At 34.9% G+C, this 16228-nt stretch overlaps 1 protein-coding gene across 1 annotated transcript in view; it reads right to left on the reverse strand.

The window, feature by feature from the left end:
* Window positions 1-699: 699 nt before the first annotated feature.
* Window positions 700-16228, reverse strand: part of LOC128990325 (replication factor C subunit 1) — a 28168-nt gene continuing 12639 nt past the window's right edge. The window contains exons 7-15 of the mRNA XM_054412656.1: window positions 15910-16056; window positions 14449-14675; window positions 13152-13319; window positions 9504-9658; window positions 8808-8925; window positions 7663-7808; window positions 6457-6670; window positions 5404-5589; window positions 700-1695 (exon numbers count right to left, since the gene is read on the reverse strand). Of these exons, the coding sequence (XP_054268631.1) occupies window positions 1600-1695; window positions 5404-5589; window positions 6457-6670; window positions 7663-7808; window positions 8808-8925; window positions 9504-9658; window positions 13152-13319; window positions 14449-14675; window positions 15910-16056 (1457 nt within the window). The 3' untranslated portion in view covers window positions 700-1599. The remainder of the gene's footprint in view (window positions 1696-5403; window positions 5590-6456; window positions 6671-7662; window positions 7809-8807; window positions 8926-9503; window positions 9659-13151; window positions 13320-14448; window positions 14676-15909; window positions 16057-16228) is intronic.

Here is a 16228-nt window from a genome sequence, read left to right on the forward strand (position 1 = left end):
CTCCGTGAGACAGTGGGCACCAAAATCTTAAATTGTACATCTCGGAAGTTGTTGGTAGTGCAATAAACATTACAAACTATAATATTACATCATACAACTAGAGGTGTCAGATCAGTATTATTTTAAAGTTCCACTGAGTCTACCCTAAAAACTCTAATGATCGAGCACCATGTAAAATAAACAGTATCAGCAATCTGACACATACTTTCTCCAATTCGCTTGTCAACAACCGTTATCATGGGTAAGCCTAAGCGGTGGGAGTAACTATGATATTTTATAGGGAAAATCTCAAAGTTGCAATAAAATGTTGACAATGTTTCTGTGACCATGGCAGACAATAATGGTGCCTACACAACGGTGAGAGATTTTGGATTTTTCTGCGATCACAGCTTCTGCCTTCTTTAATGACTGATTCTTATTAATGTGGTCTTAAGTTTTATTAAATTATTTCTGTACGCGATTTAGGTGTTCGGCGATTCAAATAGTTGGAATTCTGCTGTACTAACAATGCAAATAACCCCAAAGCCAAAGCATAGTTCTACCCTTGACTTCCAGGTTTCAACACATGTCAGTTACAGCCTTTAGAAGTTTCTTTATCCATTCATATTTTTAGTTGTAAGTGAAGAATTAGTTATATTACTTGTGATAACCTTTGTGTTTTAAATACCAATAACAAGGGAAAACATAACAGTACAAAAGTTTGTCAAATCACCAGGATTATTTATTGTAAAAACAACTTCATAAAATTGATATACTGCAGCCCTTATTAAAGCTATAACATAAAACTTAAGGAAACAATTTTAACCAAGCGTTCAATTGTTTAGGTGTTTTGAAAAAGTGAAGTAGAGCTATCTTTTTTAAACACCCTACCAGTGGCATAAAAATATGATGTTTTTCCAATAATTAAACCAACCACACCTTCACCGAAGATTTTCTCATTAGTCATTGCTTTTTCTCCACTAACTAAGAAAATTAACCTCAAATCACAGTAATACAATACAATTTAAACAGAATCCTCATGTTTGTTACTATTTTACCATAAAATCATTATCGGGCAGAGCTAATCCTATCCTAGCTAAAGCCAAGATCTCATATACTATACCAATAATGGCATTAATGATTGATGTTTAATGTTACTGAAGTAATATTAATATTTGACAATTAATTAATTATTTAATAATTTGTGGAAGATAAAATGATTTTCTGTTACTAAAGGCTTTAAGAATTTATTTGTATTAACTTAACAATATCTCTACACTCTGTTATTTTCAGATGCCAGTGAATTAGCTCTTGAAGGTGTGATTGGTTTGAACAAAAGATTAGCACAACTATTTCACAAACAATTTTTTTTACTAATTTCATGATTTGGTTTAGTTTTACATTTTATTCATCTGCCTGAAATAACATACTTTATCTTTCTCAAAAATTGTATAAACTTAAGATAAGGCTTATATAAGTTAGACTTCATAAAAATAGATAAATATAGATAATAATCCTGAAAAAGTTAAAATTTACATTGAACATAATATTTTGTAATAGTATAAACTTGAACGAATTTCATTCTACAAATGTACACAGTATAATTAATACTAACAAAAATTACTTTTTCTTCCCTCTTTTAGAAGTCTTGCTTCCTTTAGATGTTGAAGGTTGAACTTCCTTGTCAGCTTTCTTACCTGCAGGTTTCTTTTTAACCTGTAAAAACAAAATGATTTTGTTACAGTAGCCTACAGTAAATGCATACCTTAATAAACGGTGTCGCCAAACTGATAGAGTTAATTTTTTTTATTATACTTGGCTCCTTGACTGCATTTTATATCTATGGAGACCTAATTATTATAATTATTACTATACACTAGGAAAAATGAATAGGAATCAATCAGAAGTTGTTCATAAGGACAGTCCGAAAAATACAAGTACCAGGTTAACAAGGAGGCAAGCGGTATCAAAAAATAACTCTCAGAAAAGATTTTCTTCATGATATTGAATATTGATAAACATGAGGAAAATTCTGAAATCACAACCTTACAGTTGAAGAAAAACTGTTTAACTGATGAAACAATCACTTGCTATACAAGCTTCTAAATTTTAAACTGTAAAAAAATGTATCAATCTTATTACTAAATCCACTGATTGTTCATGCCGTTCAGAACGTTCATGAATATAAACAATATCTTGATCCTCTTCATAAAAAAGACAAGGATATTTTGTTAATGCCACTAAATAACGTCAAAAAATTGAACCAAAGTGGTGGAACCCATTGGAGTACACTTAGGCTAGAATTATACTAGGACGCTGGCGTCCGGGATGCTGGCATCCGAGAGGCTAGTGTCCCACCTCGAGCCGAAAAATGACGTGATTTGTGTTGGGATGCTAGCCTCTCGGAATGCCATTTTACTCGTATATCAATGTTTAGTCACTTTTTTTATATCTATTTAAATAACATTAGGTTTAACGAGTACCAAGGTTTAATGCTTTAAGGGGGCTAATAAAGTGTGTTTTTTAGTAAAATACTGTATTATTAGCTTAGTATAAAACAAATTGGCCAAGTTTAATCAAAATATATCCATACACAAGCAAATTCCAACACTTGACAACATTTTCTATAAGAATAACATAGCAATTTTTAATATACTCTTTTTTTAATTTTCTCCATAACTAATAACAGTACAAACACACTTAAATATACTAAATTATTTGTTTTTAAGCTCATTAAAATTGTCTAGAGAGAAATTGTGAATTTTTTAGTTTTATGGGTCAAAAATGACAAACCCCCTTTTTTAGCACATAAAACCCCGTTCCCAAGGTATGTTCATGCTGGTTCACGAACTCATTCAAATTTATCCCACCCTTCACCTTAAAACCAAATTTCTTCAAAATAGAACAAAAGTTACTCCATTTATCGGGTTTACAGACATATATATATATAACATTTAAATCTATACTAACTCTACTAAGGATGATGTTTTTGGCCTCTGGGGACATCAAAATGAAAAAGTAAATCGGTCCCGGACCTAGGTCTGACCAAGGTTTATATCTGACCTAGGTTTAACCTACGGAACTTCGAGCTTTCGGTGGCTTTTTTTAGCATCCGACGCTAGCATCCATAGTATAATCGCCCCCATTTGATTTAATGCCCCGCTAGCGTCCCGGACGCTGGCCTCTCGGACGCCAGCGTCCTAGTATAATCCTAGCCTTATATAATATGAAAAGTCCACAAATAAATTTTTTCACTACGATTCTTTGCATACAACATGGACAATGCAGTGACTGTGGCTATGAATGTCCAATGCTACTACCAATAACTAACATTGACAGTAATCCTGTTGTTGAAGTGGTCAAAGGAGCGAGTCAGACTAACACCTATGACTGCGGAATATTTATGATTATCATAATTGAATACCTTGCATTACAAGTGTCATAAGGTAAATAATTGAAGTGATTTAGTTAGTTTTGAAACGCTCTTCGAACAACATTGATCTTCCTGTCTGGAAATCAGCAGATTTACTTAATTTAAAATGTAGCTATGCAGTTTTATGGGGAAAATCACTAAAATTAAAATTGCAATAACTTTTAACTAAAATTTTTACAGCATTAGGGACCATGAACGGGCCATAACAAACTAAATTTGAATCAAAATTGTCAGAGTCCATTATGCAAAATTCTGATGTTATTTTATAGCTTAAAACTTTTAAAAAATCTTTAAAATCTTAATAAAAATATAAAAAAATGCATTGAGACAAAAAATACAATTTTCCACCTTAAACTCTAATATTTTGACAAAACATTACTTTCTGCATATATAGGGGGGAAAAAAAGTTAACGCTTCTTTTAAAATGAATTCTTGTCTTCCCAGAACGATTTAAATTTTAAAATATACCAAAACCTCCTGCCCTAGCTGATCACTGAGGATAAGCGAGCCTGAGATTTTTGTTTTGGTTAAGCTTTTTCCCGAAATTGGTGCTTTTAGCTTTTGTATAATGTGCCATAAACTCATTTCTTGTGTGTTTTCTATGCCAATGGCATTTTTTACCCTTAGAAAGGGAACAGTCTAAACCCTGGTCTTGTTGACCTTTTTGTTAGATAACATCATTAATTCATAGCCCAATGACAAATGGTATATGGGTCTGGAAACAATCTCGCTTGGAATCGAACCAGCGACCTTCAGAGTTGAAGGCGAGCACAGTTATGTCAATCTTTGCTAATGCTTTCTAAACCACAACACTATTGGCTCGTCTCGGTTAAACATTCTAACTTGGTGCACTATTACACAAGCTTTTAGGCTTTATATTACACCAGCATTCCTCTTCTGATAGCTAAAGATTTGCTTAAATCTTTGACAGGGTGTCCACAAAAAATGTGTCATTAATTTCCATGACTTTCCATGACTATCCATGACCATTTACCATTGATTTCCATGACTCACAAACTTTACCCGCAAATTATAATATAACATACACACACAAATAATACTGCCTGGACATGTTATTTTGCAGAAAATACTGAAATATGTAATAAAAGTTAACAATGGAGTACAATAGGTACAAAAATGAACTAAAACAAACCGAAAACTCATAAAATAATACAACTGTAATAAATTGAATTGTCGAGCATTTGTGAAAAATCCTGAAAAATGCTACAACAGTCCGGGTTACGGCTGATTAGAGCATTGAATGGTCCCCTCAAATCCATACATAATTGAAAATTTCCATGACTTTCCATGACTTCTTGCCTATTTCCCTGACTTTCAATGACCAAAATTTTTTTCCATGACTTTCCATGACTATCCCTGACTTTCCAGAATGTGGATACCCTGCTTTGAAGGCGTACTAACTATGAACAATATGAAAACCAATTACCAATATGATGAAACCAATTTGTTTACAAGATACATGGGGACATTTTATAATCAAAAAATCATAATTGAACTGATAAAATTCAAGGCAGAGGACACAGTGCAAGTTTTATAGCATCCATTTTAGTTTAGGTTCAAATGAAGAAAACAGGCTGCAAAAGAATTCCTAGTTTTTGCATCTCATAGAGCTATTACAGTGGACCTTCTTGAACCCTGGATCAACCACTGCTCAGATTAACTTCCTCAGATAATTATTCAACCTAAATTTGAAAATTGGTGATTCAAACAGACTTTTTCTAGGAGTATAGAGTTTTCGGTTCCCATCCTTATAAAAAAAAAAAAAAACATGTCTGTGCAAGCCCAATTTTAGAGCTTGACTGTACTTAATTGATCATGTAAATGACTTTATTTCAATGATATTTGGGTAAACCTCTTGTACACGGCCTCAACTAATTTAATACATTTAGAAATTGAAGGCAAATCTGCAAAGTATACCTAATAGGGAGAAGAGATATAGGCACATCTATTTTATTTACAACACATCTTACCATGATCATGGCATCGCCTTCGAGACCTTCTTCCTCTTCATCTTCTAAGTCTGGCGCGGCACATTCTTCTTCTTCTCCTAGACCATCCGAGTTATCAACATCACCTCGGCCTTTCTTGATAGGAACTGCAGCGTATGGAGTAGGTGCACTGGTTTTATTATATGCTCTGGTAAACGCAGCTTTCACCTAGAAATAAAATTTAGTTTAGAAGAAGGTAAACCATGAAGTGGAATATAATTTGCTAGAAAAAAGATAAAATTTTGCTACCAACTCACTTGGCAATGAGATGATGAAGGTATTTTGTGAATAAGTATGAAAGAATTAAGTGCAATGAAAATAGTAAATTTGGCAAAATTATTGTTTTAAGTTGGTAATTGATTAATTTTTAAGACAAACACCTATTGTGATTCAATCAATAACATGATTTAGAAAAACTAATTTCTTTCTGTGTGCTTTAGTTAAAATACACAAATGTTATTTAAAAACATTAACTTAGGAGACAACTACAATGTTTGTAATATAATATTAATAGTTCTTTCTTTATGAACTTTCAGTTCAAGTTTTTGACTTAAAACTCTTGGCCAAACTGTTACGACAAGAGAACCAATAAAACTCTGTTAATGAAGAATGGAAGCTCAACCATAGGATATTGGCAGTAATACCCAATTCCCTGGTTTCATACAAAATGCATGAACAATTTATATAATTCAGAACCCTACATTTATTTTCAAATGAAATACTTTTCTCCCCCAACAGGTGGTTTGGGTTAGACAGCTATTTAATTAACAGCTGTGTCTAAGGAACATGTCGGCCTTAGTCACTAACAAGACTACAAGATCATGCCACTCATCTTCATTCATACTTGGCTTAAAATATATACATTCATATGGTCGCCATTTCAAAGTAAAGTACTTAAGTATTGGAGGACTTTTGGACTGGTGTATTTTCTTTTTTAATAAAAAATTGGCTACATCTGTTCCATATACATGGTGTGTCTACTTCACTATTCAAAAGTCAATGGTTCAAACAACCGTTTCTAATACGCTTGTGTACCTTGCTATCAACTGCAGAGAACTGGTTCTTTCCTCCAGGCCAAGTGGATAGTTCCGTAATGCTCTCCAAGTCTTCCCGTACCAGACAGTACTCACTGAGTATTCCGAGCGCCGTTGACACGCCATCCGTGCCGTCACGCAGTAACGGACCGGTGATGGCACTGCCTAGCGACGACACATAGTCTAGGTTCATAGCCTCTCTATTGCCTGATATCCTTTAACAGAGGTGTTAATTACATTCACTTATTTAAATAGGATTTTTCTCACAACTTTTGCAAAAAGGTACTACGTATGCTTATAATAATTGTTACTCATGCTTCATGTGGAGGCTATTATATTTTGAAGCAAGATTAGGTTAAAAAACATACCCTAACCTCTACCATACATTATGGTATCCATACAATTCACAACTACAGAATTTAAACTGGTTAAATTTTATTTCTATTTCTTAAATATAAAATCGCTGTTATATATTTTTAATTTAAGGAAATATGTTAAATTTTATTTTAAAGGAATTAATTTTTTGTTTAAGAACTTTTATGTTAGTTTTAGTATTAGATGTGCCAACCCGGCAGACGACCGAGAGGTTATTGCTGTAACGCGTCTCAGACTTGTTCCCAGTGTGGGACAAACTTGTAATTTGTATTGAGAATTTTGAAAATAAAGTGCTTTTTCATTTTATTTAACAAGTCACAACTGTCTTTATTTTAAAAACCATGCATTAAGCTTTTTCTGGAAATAAAGAAAATTCAATAACAAATATAATTGAATTAGCAAAGTCTATATCAACACATAAATCATTAGTTTACTTTATTACACTCAATTCAATACTTTTCATCTCTTCCAAACTACTAATTTTTAACAAGTAATTGGAACTACTTGACTCTTCTTATGATTAATCACAAAGTTATTATTGCCATAATTAAATATTGATGGGATTGTAATTGCATCATTACTCTAGTAATAAATTACAAAATTTGTAAAGTAAGATCTGATAAACCTTTTACGTACTCCTAACCAACGTTGAATGAATCATTGCAGCAAAATGTTGCACAACAACCAAGAAAGCAAAACACTTTTTTTACTGGTCAAACCTACAACCAGCATTAACATCCAACCCTGCCCTTAAATATCTATATTCTGCTTGAATACTGTTTCAAGATCTTTTAAAAATTCAAATTAAATCTTTATTATTTTTACAACTTACTTAAGTCTGGAATGTACAGTCAGCTCTTGCACGAGTCTATTCATTTTGGTCTGTCTTGAGTTCTTGCCAAACCAAGCTGGAAAGTTAATCTGAGCGCCAAGATGACCTTCCAAGACTTCTCCTGGCACAAGTGAACTGAAGATTGCCTGTAGAAACACATGAAGAATAAGTGAATGGTGTGAACGAATTGTGGATGTTTCCATACTTAGTAGAGACCAGACACAAACCCAACCCACAATATCTTAGGCCCAGCGCACACGGTGTGACTGTTTTGAGAGCAACCGTTGCAAACCCGTTGCGACTGCAACCAGTTTGCAACTGAAAAAGAGCTTCTGTCCGCACACGGTGCAACTGTGTTACAACTACAGTTGCGTATATTCTGCAATCAGTGGAGTGTTATATTGTAAGTGCAGTGACGTTGTTTTTTTTTTAATTTAATGTATAATATTTAATTAATTAAATCAATTGATTAGTTTACAAATAAATAAACAAATTAATTTATAACATTACCTGGCAAACCCAATTCAACAGACACATCTTGCCATGCTTTATCAGTCAAATCTTTCCTTGAATATCCTGGCAGCTTGTAGTTGTACAGAACTTCATGTTTCTCCACTTCTCCAACGAGCTTCAAGTTGAATTCTTGATCATTCATTTTGAGATGATCACTATACGGCCGTCAAAATAACAACAAATTTCCACCAAACACCACAAAAACACCCCGTGGTTTCGTGCAACTGGTTGCTGCAACGTCGGGCCCACCGTTGCATGTGACTGGTTTCAAACTTTTTTGAAAATCGCAAACGACCAGTTGCGTCGTGTGCGCCTCCCCACTGCAATACATTGCCGATGTCGCAAAACAGTTGCAAGCGCAACTGGTTTGCAACGACAGTTGTAAAACAGTCACACCGTGTGCGCTCGGCCTTAGCGTTATCCTAGATTGAGTTCTCACTTCTTAAGACAACCTACAAAAACAAAAGAAAGAACCAGGAAGAATATTTTACCATCTTAATGGATGGTCAAGGGGGCTGCGCCCAAGTTCTGCTTACAACTTCTTTGTCCTTCAAATTATCCAGTTTTTAATGTATAATTTGAGTGAGGTCAATGATTGAAACTATTTTTAAAAGCAACCATAAAACAATTACCTGAACTGGCAAGAGACCCCAAGCATTGTTGGATCTTATACTTTTTTCTGTTAAATCTCCGTAGCTCAAACTTGTTGCGGCTTTAGCAAACAGTTGCATTTTCTTAATTTTGTTTTTCCTGAAAAAATATTTTGTTAATCAAAACATCAATGCAATTAAATTGCAATAACAAATAATTTATGGATTATACATTTTTACTTACTTTAAAGTTGCCATAGAACGCACATAGTTCTCAACATTTAAGAAAGTAACTAAACAATTCCAAACATATTACATACTGTTAATACCAACGATACATGGTACATATTGTTTGTAACAACATTTCGATGACAAAAACTCAATTAAACCTCATATTTCGCATGCATTACTACTTTTGCATTAGAAAAAATAAAAATAAACTAGTAGTCTACTCATTAAAATTAAATCAAATTTTAAAGTTTGGTTCAATTTGTTGGTTTAAAAAAATCATAATACAAGACTCTGCTTGATATTTTAAAATCTAATACAGCAAAAACTCTTGATAAATTACAATATCCATGGAATCTTTGAACTCTCAAAGTATCCAGGGTTAACAAAAATGTTAAAACAAGTTAGCAAAAACTAAAAGAAAAAGTCTTTAGAGGACATTTTGGAAAAAATAGCCTGTAGGATTTTATTGAATGAACTATCATAAGAAATTAATCAAATCTGACATACCCTTCAGGTTTGTGTGGGACAGCGTTCAAGTAATTTTCTTGCACAAATAGAGGTGTGATATTGTAATCATGGAAGAACAAGTCACATTTGTCGTGGATTGACATTGCTTGATGATCTTGCTCTGAGAATATCTTCTTTACAATATCCCATGGACCCTGAAAATACACATTTTTTCACTAAAAGCAAAAACACTAAAAATATTCTTCATTAGTTTGATTACATAAGTAAAACTAGAGAAAGAAAATAATAAGCACAAGATTAAAATTTAGTGTTTGGCGTTAGTGTACTTTGATTGATATTTATTATAAGTTAACTGAACTCTTTTTGATAGTCTTCGATAGTGAATTAATTAAACTAACTGCCTTGTTCCCGATTGATTGTAATGCGGTACTGTTAAGGTATGTGGTATATCGATTGTCATTAATCTATTTATTTGTTGGTTCCGTTATTTTCCACGGTGACGATATGAATGTTTTAGTTTTGTGTCATAGACGATGACTCATCGACCACTGTAACGTCGATGGGAACGAGTGGTGTTGAAATTATTACGTCGTGGTAAACTAATAAAATAATGATAGTGTATAAGTAACCTTATGAACATTTTGACCTCAGTCTCAAACGTCATTATATACAGTCTATTCGGAAATGTCCAATATTTAGCGGATATCAAATTTGGGCTCAGTTCGATTACGGATATCCGAACCGAACTGAAACCGAATTGAAATTTGGATATCTGCTTACCTCTAGTTTGATAAAAGCTTAACAAGTAACCCTGGATAGAGCTTCTGGCAGGTAGGTTTATATTGTTTATTAATATGAGTTTTGTGAAAACACATGGCTGGAAATAATGATACTATATACACAATCTCAATAGTAGGAATGTGTTAGTTCTCGATACCACCGATTCAGGAGATGATCAGAACTCTACTGCAATCTTGGAAGACAATGACAATGTCCCTAAGACCGCAGGAGATGTCCAATATATTCCTGTAATTGTGAAAGACAATGACAATGTCCCTAAGACCGCAGGAGATGTCCAATATATTCCTGTAATTGTGGGAGACAATGATAATGTTTACATGACCACAGGAGATATCAGGTTATAGCCATGAACGCGGAAGACATTGATTATATTCCCATGACCGCAGGAGGTGTTCATGATTTTAACGCTATCATGGAAGACGATTTTAATGATCCATTGACTTCAGGAGATGTTCAATATTTTGCCGTCATCAAGAGAGAGAATGTTGATTTGTCTTTTACCAACGATGAAGATGTATCTACAACCTCGGGAGATGATCACGATATTACCTTTATGCTCAGCTTGATTGAAAATCTGAGGCTAGCATACCTCTAGTTAAGTATTTTTTTTTTAATATTTGTTTGCAAGACTTTTATTTTTGATATGACAATTATTTAATGAGTACAGATGCTAATACAAGGCCACGGCGTTGGTGTGAGGCAACATCGCACCATCATGCCTATTGCCATGTTAACAATAGGAATAACAAACTTGTAAACATAAACATTGCGCGAATGCTCCATTATAAATTAGTGCAACAGCTGTTTCAGTGTGCTGGGTCTGAGGCTTAGCAACTTTTGTCTCGGCACGGCCTTGAATTGGAGGAGGCTATAATAGAAGGGTTTGAATTTGAATTGTTTGGTTACACTTGGTAAATCATTGCTGCTTTAATTATTTCTTTATTTAAAAAAACCCCTTTGTCTCAAAATTACTTAGTCTAAGAACATAAAGACAGGAGTTGGGGCAGTACAAGCAATCCATATCAAAAATTTGGTAAGATTATAAACAAATTGAATCATAATTGAGAATTGAGAATGGATTTTTCAGGTATCGGGGTATTGGTATCGAAAATCAACAAATTTTGGTATAGACACTTTTCTACTCTCAAGCTACATATAAGCCTTTACAGTTGGAGTGAAGTGACTACCCTGAAATTTTAATTTTGACAAGTGGACGTTGAAGTAACTGTGGATCAACAGGGTGTCCACCAGGCCAACCAGAAAAAAATCATGAGTAATTCATGAGTAAAAAAAAATTCCAGGTAGTTCAGGTCGTACTTTTCATACTAAAATTTCCAACGTGTTTGCGCCAACTCTCGCAATGCTGTTTTAGCGCTAACACAGCTCACTATTTTAGTTATCGGAAAGAGCATTCTCAGTTAAGGAAAAAAAAAATATGATTGCTGTAATATTGCCTGACACAAGTATTCAATTTTTATATATTACGGATTAAATAATCCAAAAATTAAAAACTAATCCTTAAACCGGCAATTTATTAATAACTTCCTAAAAATAGTGATATGTCGATACCAAAATTTATCGAATCTCTGTACCTGAAAAATAGATTCTTAATACTGATAATTTCAATTTTACCAAATTTTCTGAAGGATTACTACACCAACCCCTGGCTTTATGTACTTTCATATAGTATAATTTTGGAGTAATGAATGGGTTGTTTTCCAAGTGACCTACAGAGATAATAATGCAGAAATTACGAAAATTGCACGTAGCCAATTTATGTTTTAATCCCTTCTAAACACATTAAATAAATACCACGTTAAAGGTAAATGAAGATATTACAAAAAAAAGTATAAAGAAACTTTCTAGAAGTGTGCCATTTTTTAATTTTTGGTCAAGCCAAACTCGAGGTTATATTGTAATCATCTAACACAGTCCAGAGACATCATCATCGTTTTCTGCGAAAAATCCTGAATATCTCACTCAGTAACAGAAACATCACCACTGTCTTCCGTGGTCGTGAAAAAATCCTGATATTGTTAGCAGTAATGGAATCATTATAATCGTCTCCCGCGGTCACGAAAATGTCATCGTCGTCTCCCGCGGTCACGGGAACATCACAGTCGTCTCTCGCGGTCACAAAAACGTCATCATCGTTTCCCGCGGTCACGGAAACGTCATCGTCGTCTAACAAAGTCACGGAAACGTCATCGTCGTCACACGCGGTCACGAAAACGTCATCGTCGTCTCCCGCGGTCACGGGAACATCATCGTCGTCTCCAGCGGTCACGGGAACGTCATCGTCATCTCCCGCGGTCACAAAAACGTTATCGTCGTCTCCCGCGGTCACGGAAATATCACCATTGTCTCCCATGGTCACGGAAACACCATCGTCGTTTCCCGCGGTCACGGTAACGTCATCGTCGTCTCCCGCGGTCACAGGAACGTCATCGTCGTCTCCCGCGGTCACGGAAACGCCATCGTCGTCATGCGCGATCGCGGCAAAAAATTCCCGGTTAAATACAAAATTCATGCATAATTCCCGGTTCTCCCGGTTGGTGGACACCCTGATCAAGCACTGTTCCAATCCAAAATATCTGACCCTAGATCGAGCCCTCTTTTATAAAAGTTCCTTACAGAAAATGTAGTTACAATAAACAGGGGGAATTTTTGAATCATTTTGTTGGATCCTCAGAGGGAGCAAACACACAAGTTCTCAGTACAACTGCTTTATCATTATTTACTCTGCTGCTGATTTGTTGAACAACGTTCTCCTGTGTGGCTTAGAATCTCTCCACCAGAACAACAGTCAGATTAATCAAAATCAACTCTAAGAGAACATTGATAATAATTTGAACAATAGACGATATATTATCTGCAAGTGCTTACCAGCTTGATGTGCTTCGAGCTGTTTGCCATACTTGTCTTCTGCACTGATAACATAGACAGATGATTCATGATCAAGCGAATGTCTTGGTTTGCACTCGTGATTATATCTGTCAGTTCTTCAGGTTTTATTTTCAACTTTTCTTTAAAACATACAGACATCATGGCTCCCTAAAAGAACAATTAAATCTGTAGGCCTGCACAAATTTTAATTGTAAAATAAATATAATATGAATAAATGTAACTAGAAACAAATCAACTAAAATTTTCAGTTGAATTTACTGTCTTGATTTTTAAGAGTGAAATATGACTAGCTATGCTGGAATTTAACAGTAAACTAGCTGGAATGAGGAGACAAGAAACTAAAAAGTAAGGATTGTGTTACTTAATCTAAAAAGCTGACATCACTCTTTAAATTTTCTTAAGTTTTTGGTTATGTTATCCCACGTAAGACATAGACATTTGTTTAGCCTATCTGAGATGTAAAACATGTTTTATTTCTTTTCTTAGTATCTGTATCTCTGTACATTTCATCTTTGGCGGTAGGTACAGTACACTCTCTCTCTTATCCGGACTCCTCAGGACCAAGGCCAGTTCGGATAACAGGTTTTCCGAATAAACCAGCAAACCACACCCCACGCGAATCACTCAAAACTAACCCAAATATTTTACTTAAACTTGGGAGAGCATTGTATTTAGAAAAGTGATCAAATGTCTCAAATATATCCCACAAGAAAAGTAGTTTTAGTAACACCCACTTCCTACCGATAAAGCCCAGTTAAACCAATGTGCTGATAAAAATTGTCCGTTTAAAGAGATGTCACTTCTGCCAAATGTAGTCCGGTTAAACCGATGTACGGATAAAAGGACTCCAGATAAGTAAGAGTCTACTGTATTACACTAAATTTAATATTTTCCAACTAATTTAAAAGAGCCAATTTCTTTGTATTTGATAGTTGGAATTACCTACAGAATATTAAATAATTTGTTTTTCCTACAGTCACCCGACAAAGTTGGCTTCCTTGTACTGTTTATAGTACAGAAAGCTGCTAATTGCTGCATATTTATACTTTGTCGTACTCGTCTGCGGCTTGTGCGTAAACGTTGCTCGTGTGCAGCAATGTGCCACTTTGCTCACTAGTTACACAAATAGCAATTCATTTTAATATTTCAACACAACAAACACTATATCTTATAGTTTAAATTTACTAATGAAAACAACTAAACTTCTGAGACAAAAAAATATGTAAGTATAGTATACAACAAGTCTAGTCTTTAGGTTGACAAATAGGAAGTATACCCTGATCTGTTCCACACGAGGCTTGATGAATCGAAGGTCGAAACAATAGTTGGAGAGGCTGCGGATCTTCGGGTGGTTGCGGTCATTACACATGCAGATGACTGGAACTCGAGATTGCTTTATCAAAGATATAAGCTCTTGGACTCCCCCTCGGTCCTCGTTACCTGCCATGCCATCAACTTCATCCATCAACAACACATGCTTCTTGGTCACCTGGTCTCCCTTGCCTGCAATTTCAGATGTTGGAAGTGATTGATCAGGCACCAGCAACACAGCTTAGTCGCTGCTTTTGTTGTTAAAGTACAGTAAAGTTGATTATTCAAACTACACTTACTGCGGCCAAAATAAATAGCAAACATTGTTAAATAAGTTGAAAATTGTAAATTATTTAAGTTTCTACATTGTCATCTAAATAATAATAGGCAAGCATGTTTCTTTAAAACCTTTTTTAACAGCTCGTACGTGCATCGTAGAGAAAATCTGCGCTAACTGTTAGAAAGATATTTTCCTGAAGACGTGCTGAATCCTTTTACAAATTAAAATAGGTTCATAAAAAAATGGTTGGTGACGAAATAACAACGAAATACAAACAGAAAATCAAAACAAAAGGAAGAAATTCCAATCACATGTTTTATTTACCGGGGGGGGATATACATTCCTTCATTCCTTTAAGAGGTTGGCGGCCTCTTTTAACCTTGCATTTGCCCGTCCACATAGACTACAGATCTGTGCGTGGAACGTATCCAGCAAAGCAAGGGGTGAGCCGGTACAGTACAAAGGTGAACTGTACTGATAAAAGTTAGTGGCAGTGACCAGGATCTGAACCCACGACACTACTGCCTTGGGCCCGAAGTCCGCGACGCTACCGATTGAGCCACCAACTCACCATACAGAAGTCTGTACATTACATATCTTTGGTCGAGTTTTTTTCAACCACTGGACGACCTCTAGTATCTAGGATAAAGTCTTTCTTTCACTGAAAATAATAAATTTTGAAAGTTTTAATCACAAATCACATAAATAATCAACCAAGTAAAAACCCCATTTTGCACAGAGAGGCCAGTGGTAGCGAGGTATACATGTATGAGGGAGGAGTATGGTATGATGTGCTTAACAAATCAGAAAGTGTGCTGGTACCTGCAGAGTAAAGCTCGGTGCTTATCTTCTGACTTCTGAATATGAATATAGACAGGGACAGCCATGACACGGAACGTTGAATTATGGAGACTCTAGTGTATTCTACAGACACCTTTAAGTAAGGCCATGAAGAGGTGAAAAGGTTAGAATAGATGAATTGAAGATAAAAAGATAACAAAAAAAGGCAAATGATATTTACTGTCTCGTGGATAAATTTCAAAATAAAAATTTTTAGAACTCTGGTAAAAACCTTAGCTATGGGTAACTGAACAATCCACAACTCCAGCAAGAACCCCGGATCAGGTTGAGTATCTAAGTTCTCACCAGTGAAAAACGGTGAGAGTGATTTTGTGGACAACAACTCTGAGACCTCTTCATGCAGCAACCTCTTTGATCTTGTATCGGATGCGTTGAACTCCACAATGTCGAATCCAAGCTCTTTGCAGACAAGATGGGCTGATGTGGTTTTGCCTGAAAATAAAGATGATGATAGAACAATTGTTGGTAAATAGAAAAAATATAATTTTAAACTTTCACAGGACCTAAATTACCAGAAAAGTTTTAGAACTTAAAGAATTTTATTTAATCTGTGTAACCTCTTTAACACCAGTCCTGACATAATAGTTGCACCTAAGGCCTTTGC

Source organism: Macrosteles quadrilineatus, unplaced genomic scaffold, assembly GCF_028750875.1.
Source record: "Macrosteles quadrilineatus isolate MER2022 unplaced genomic scaffold, UCM_ALF_1.0 Scaffold_3__2_contigs__length_128488019, whole genome shotgun sequence".
In the NCBI taxonomy this organism is placed as follows: Eukaryota; Metazoa; Arthropoda; class Insecta; order Hemiptera; family Cicadellidae; genus Macrosteles; species Macrosteles quadrilineatus.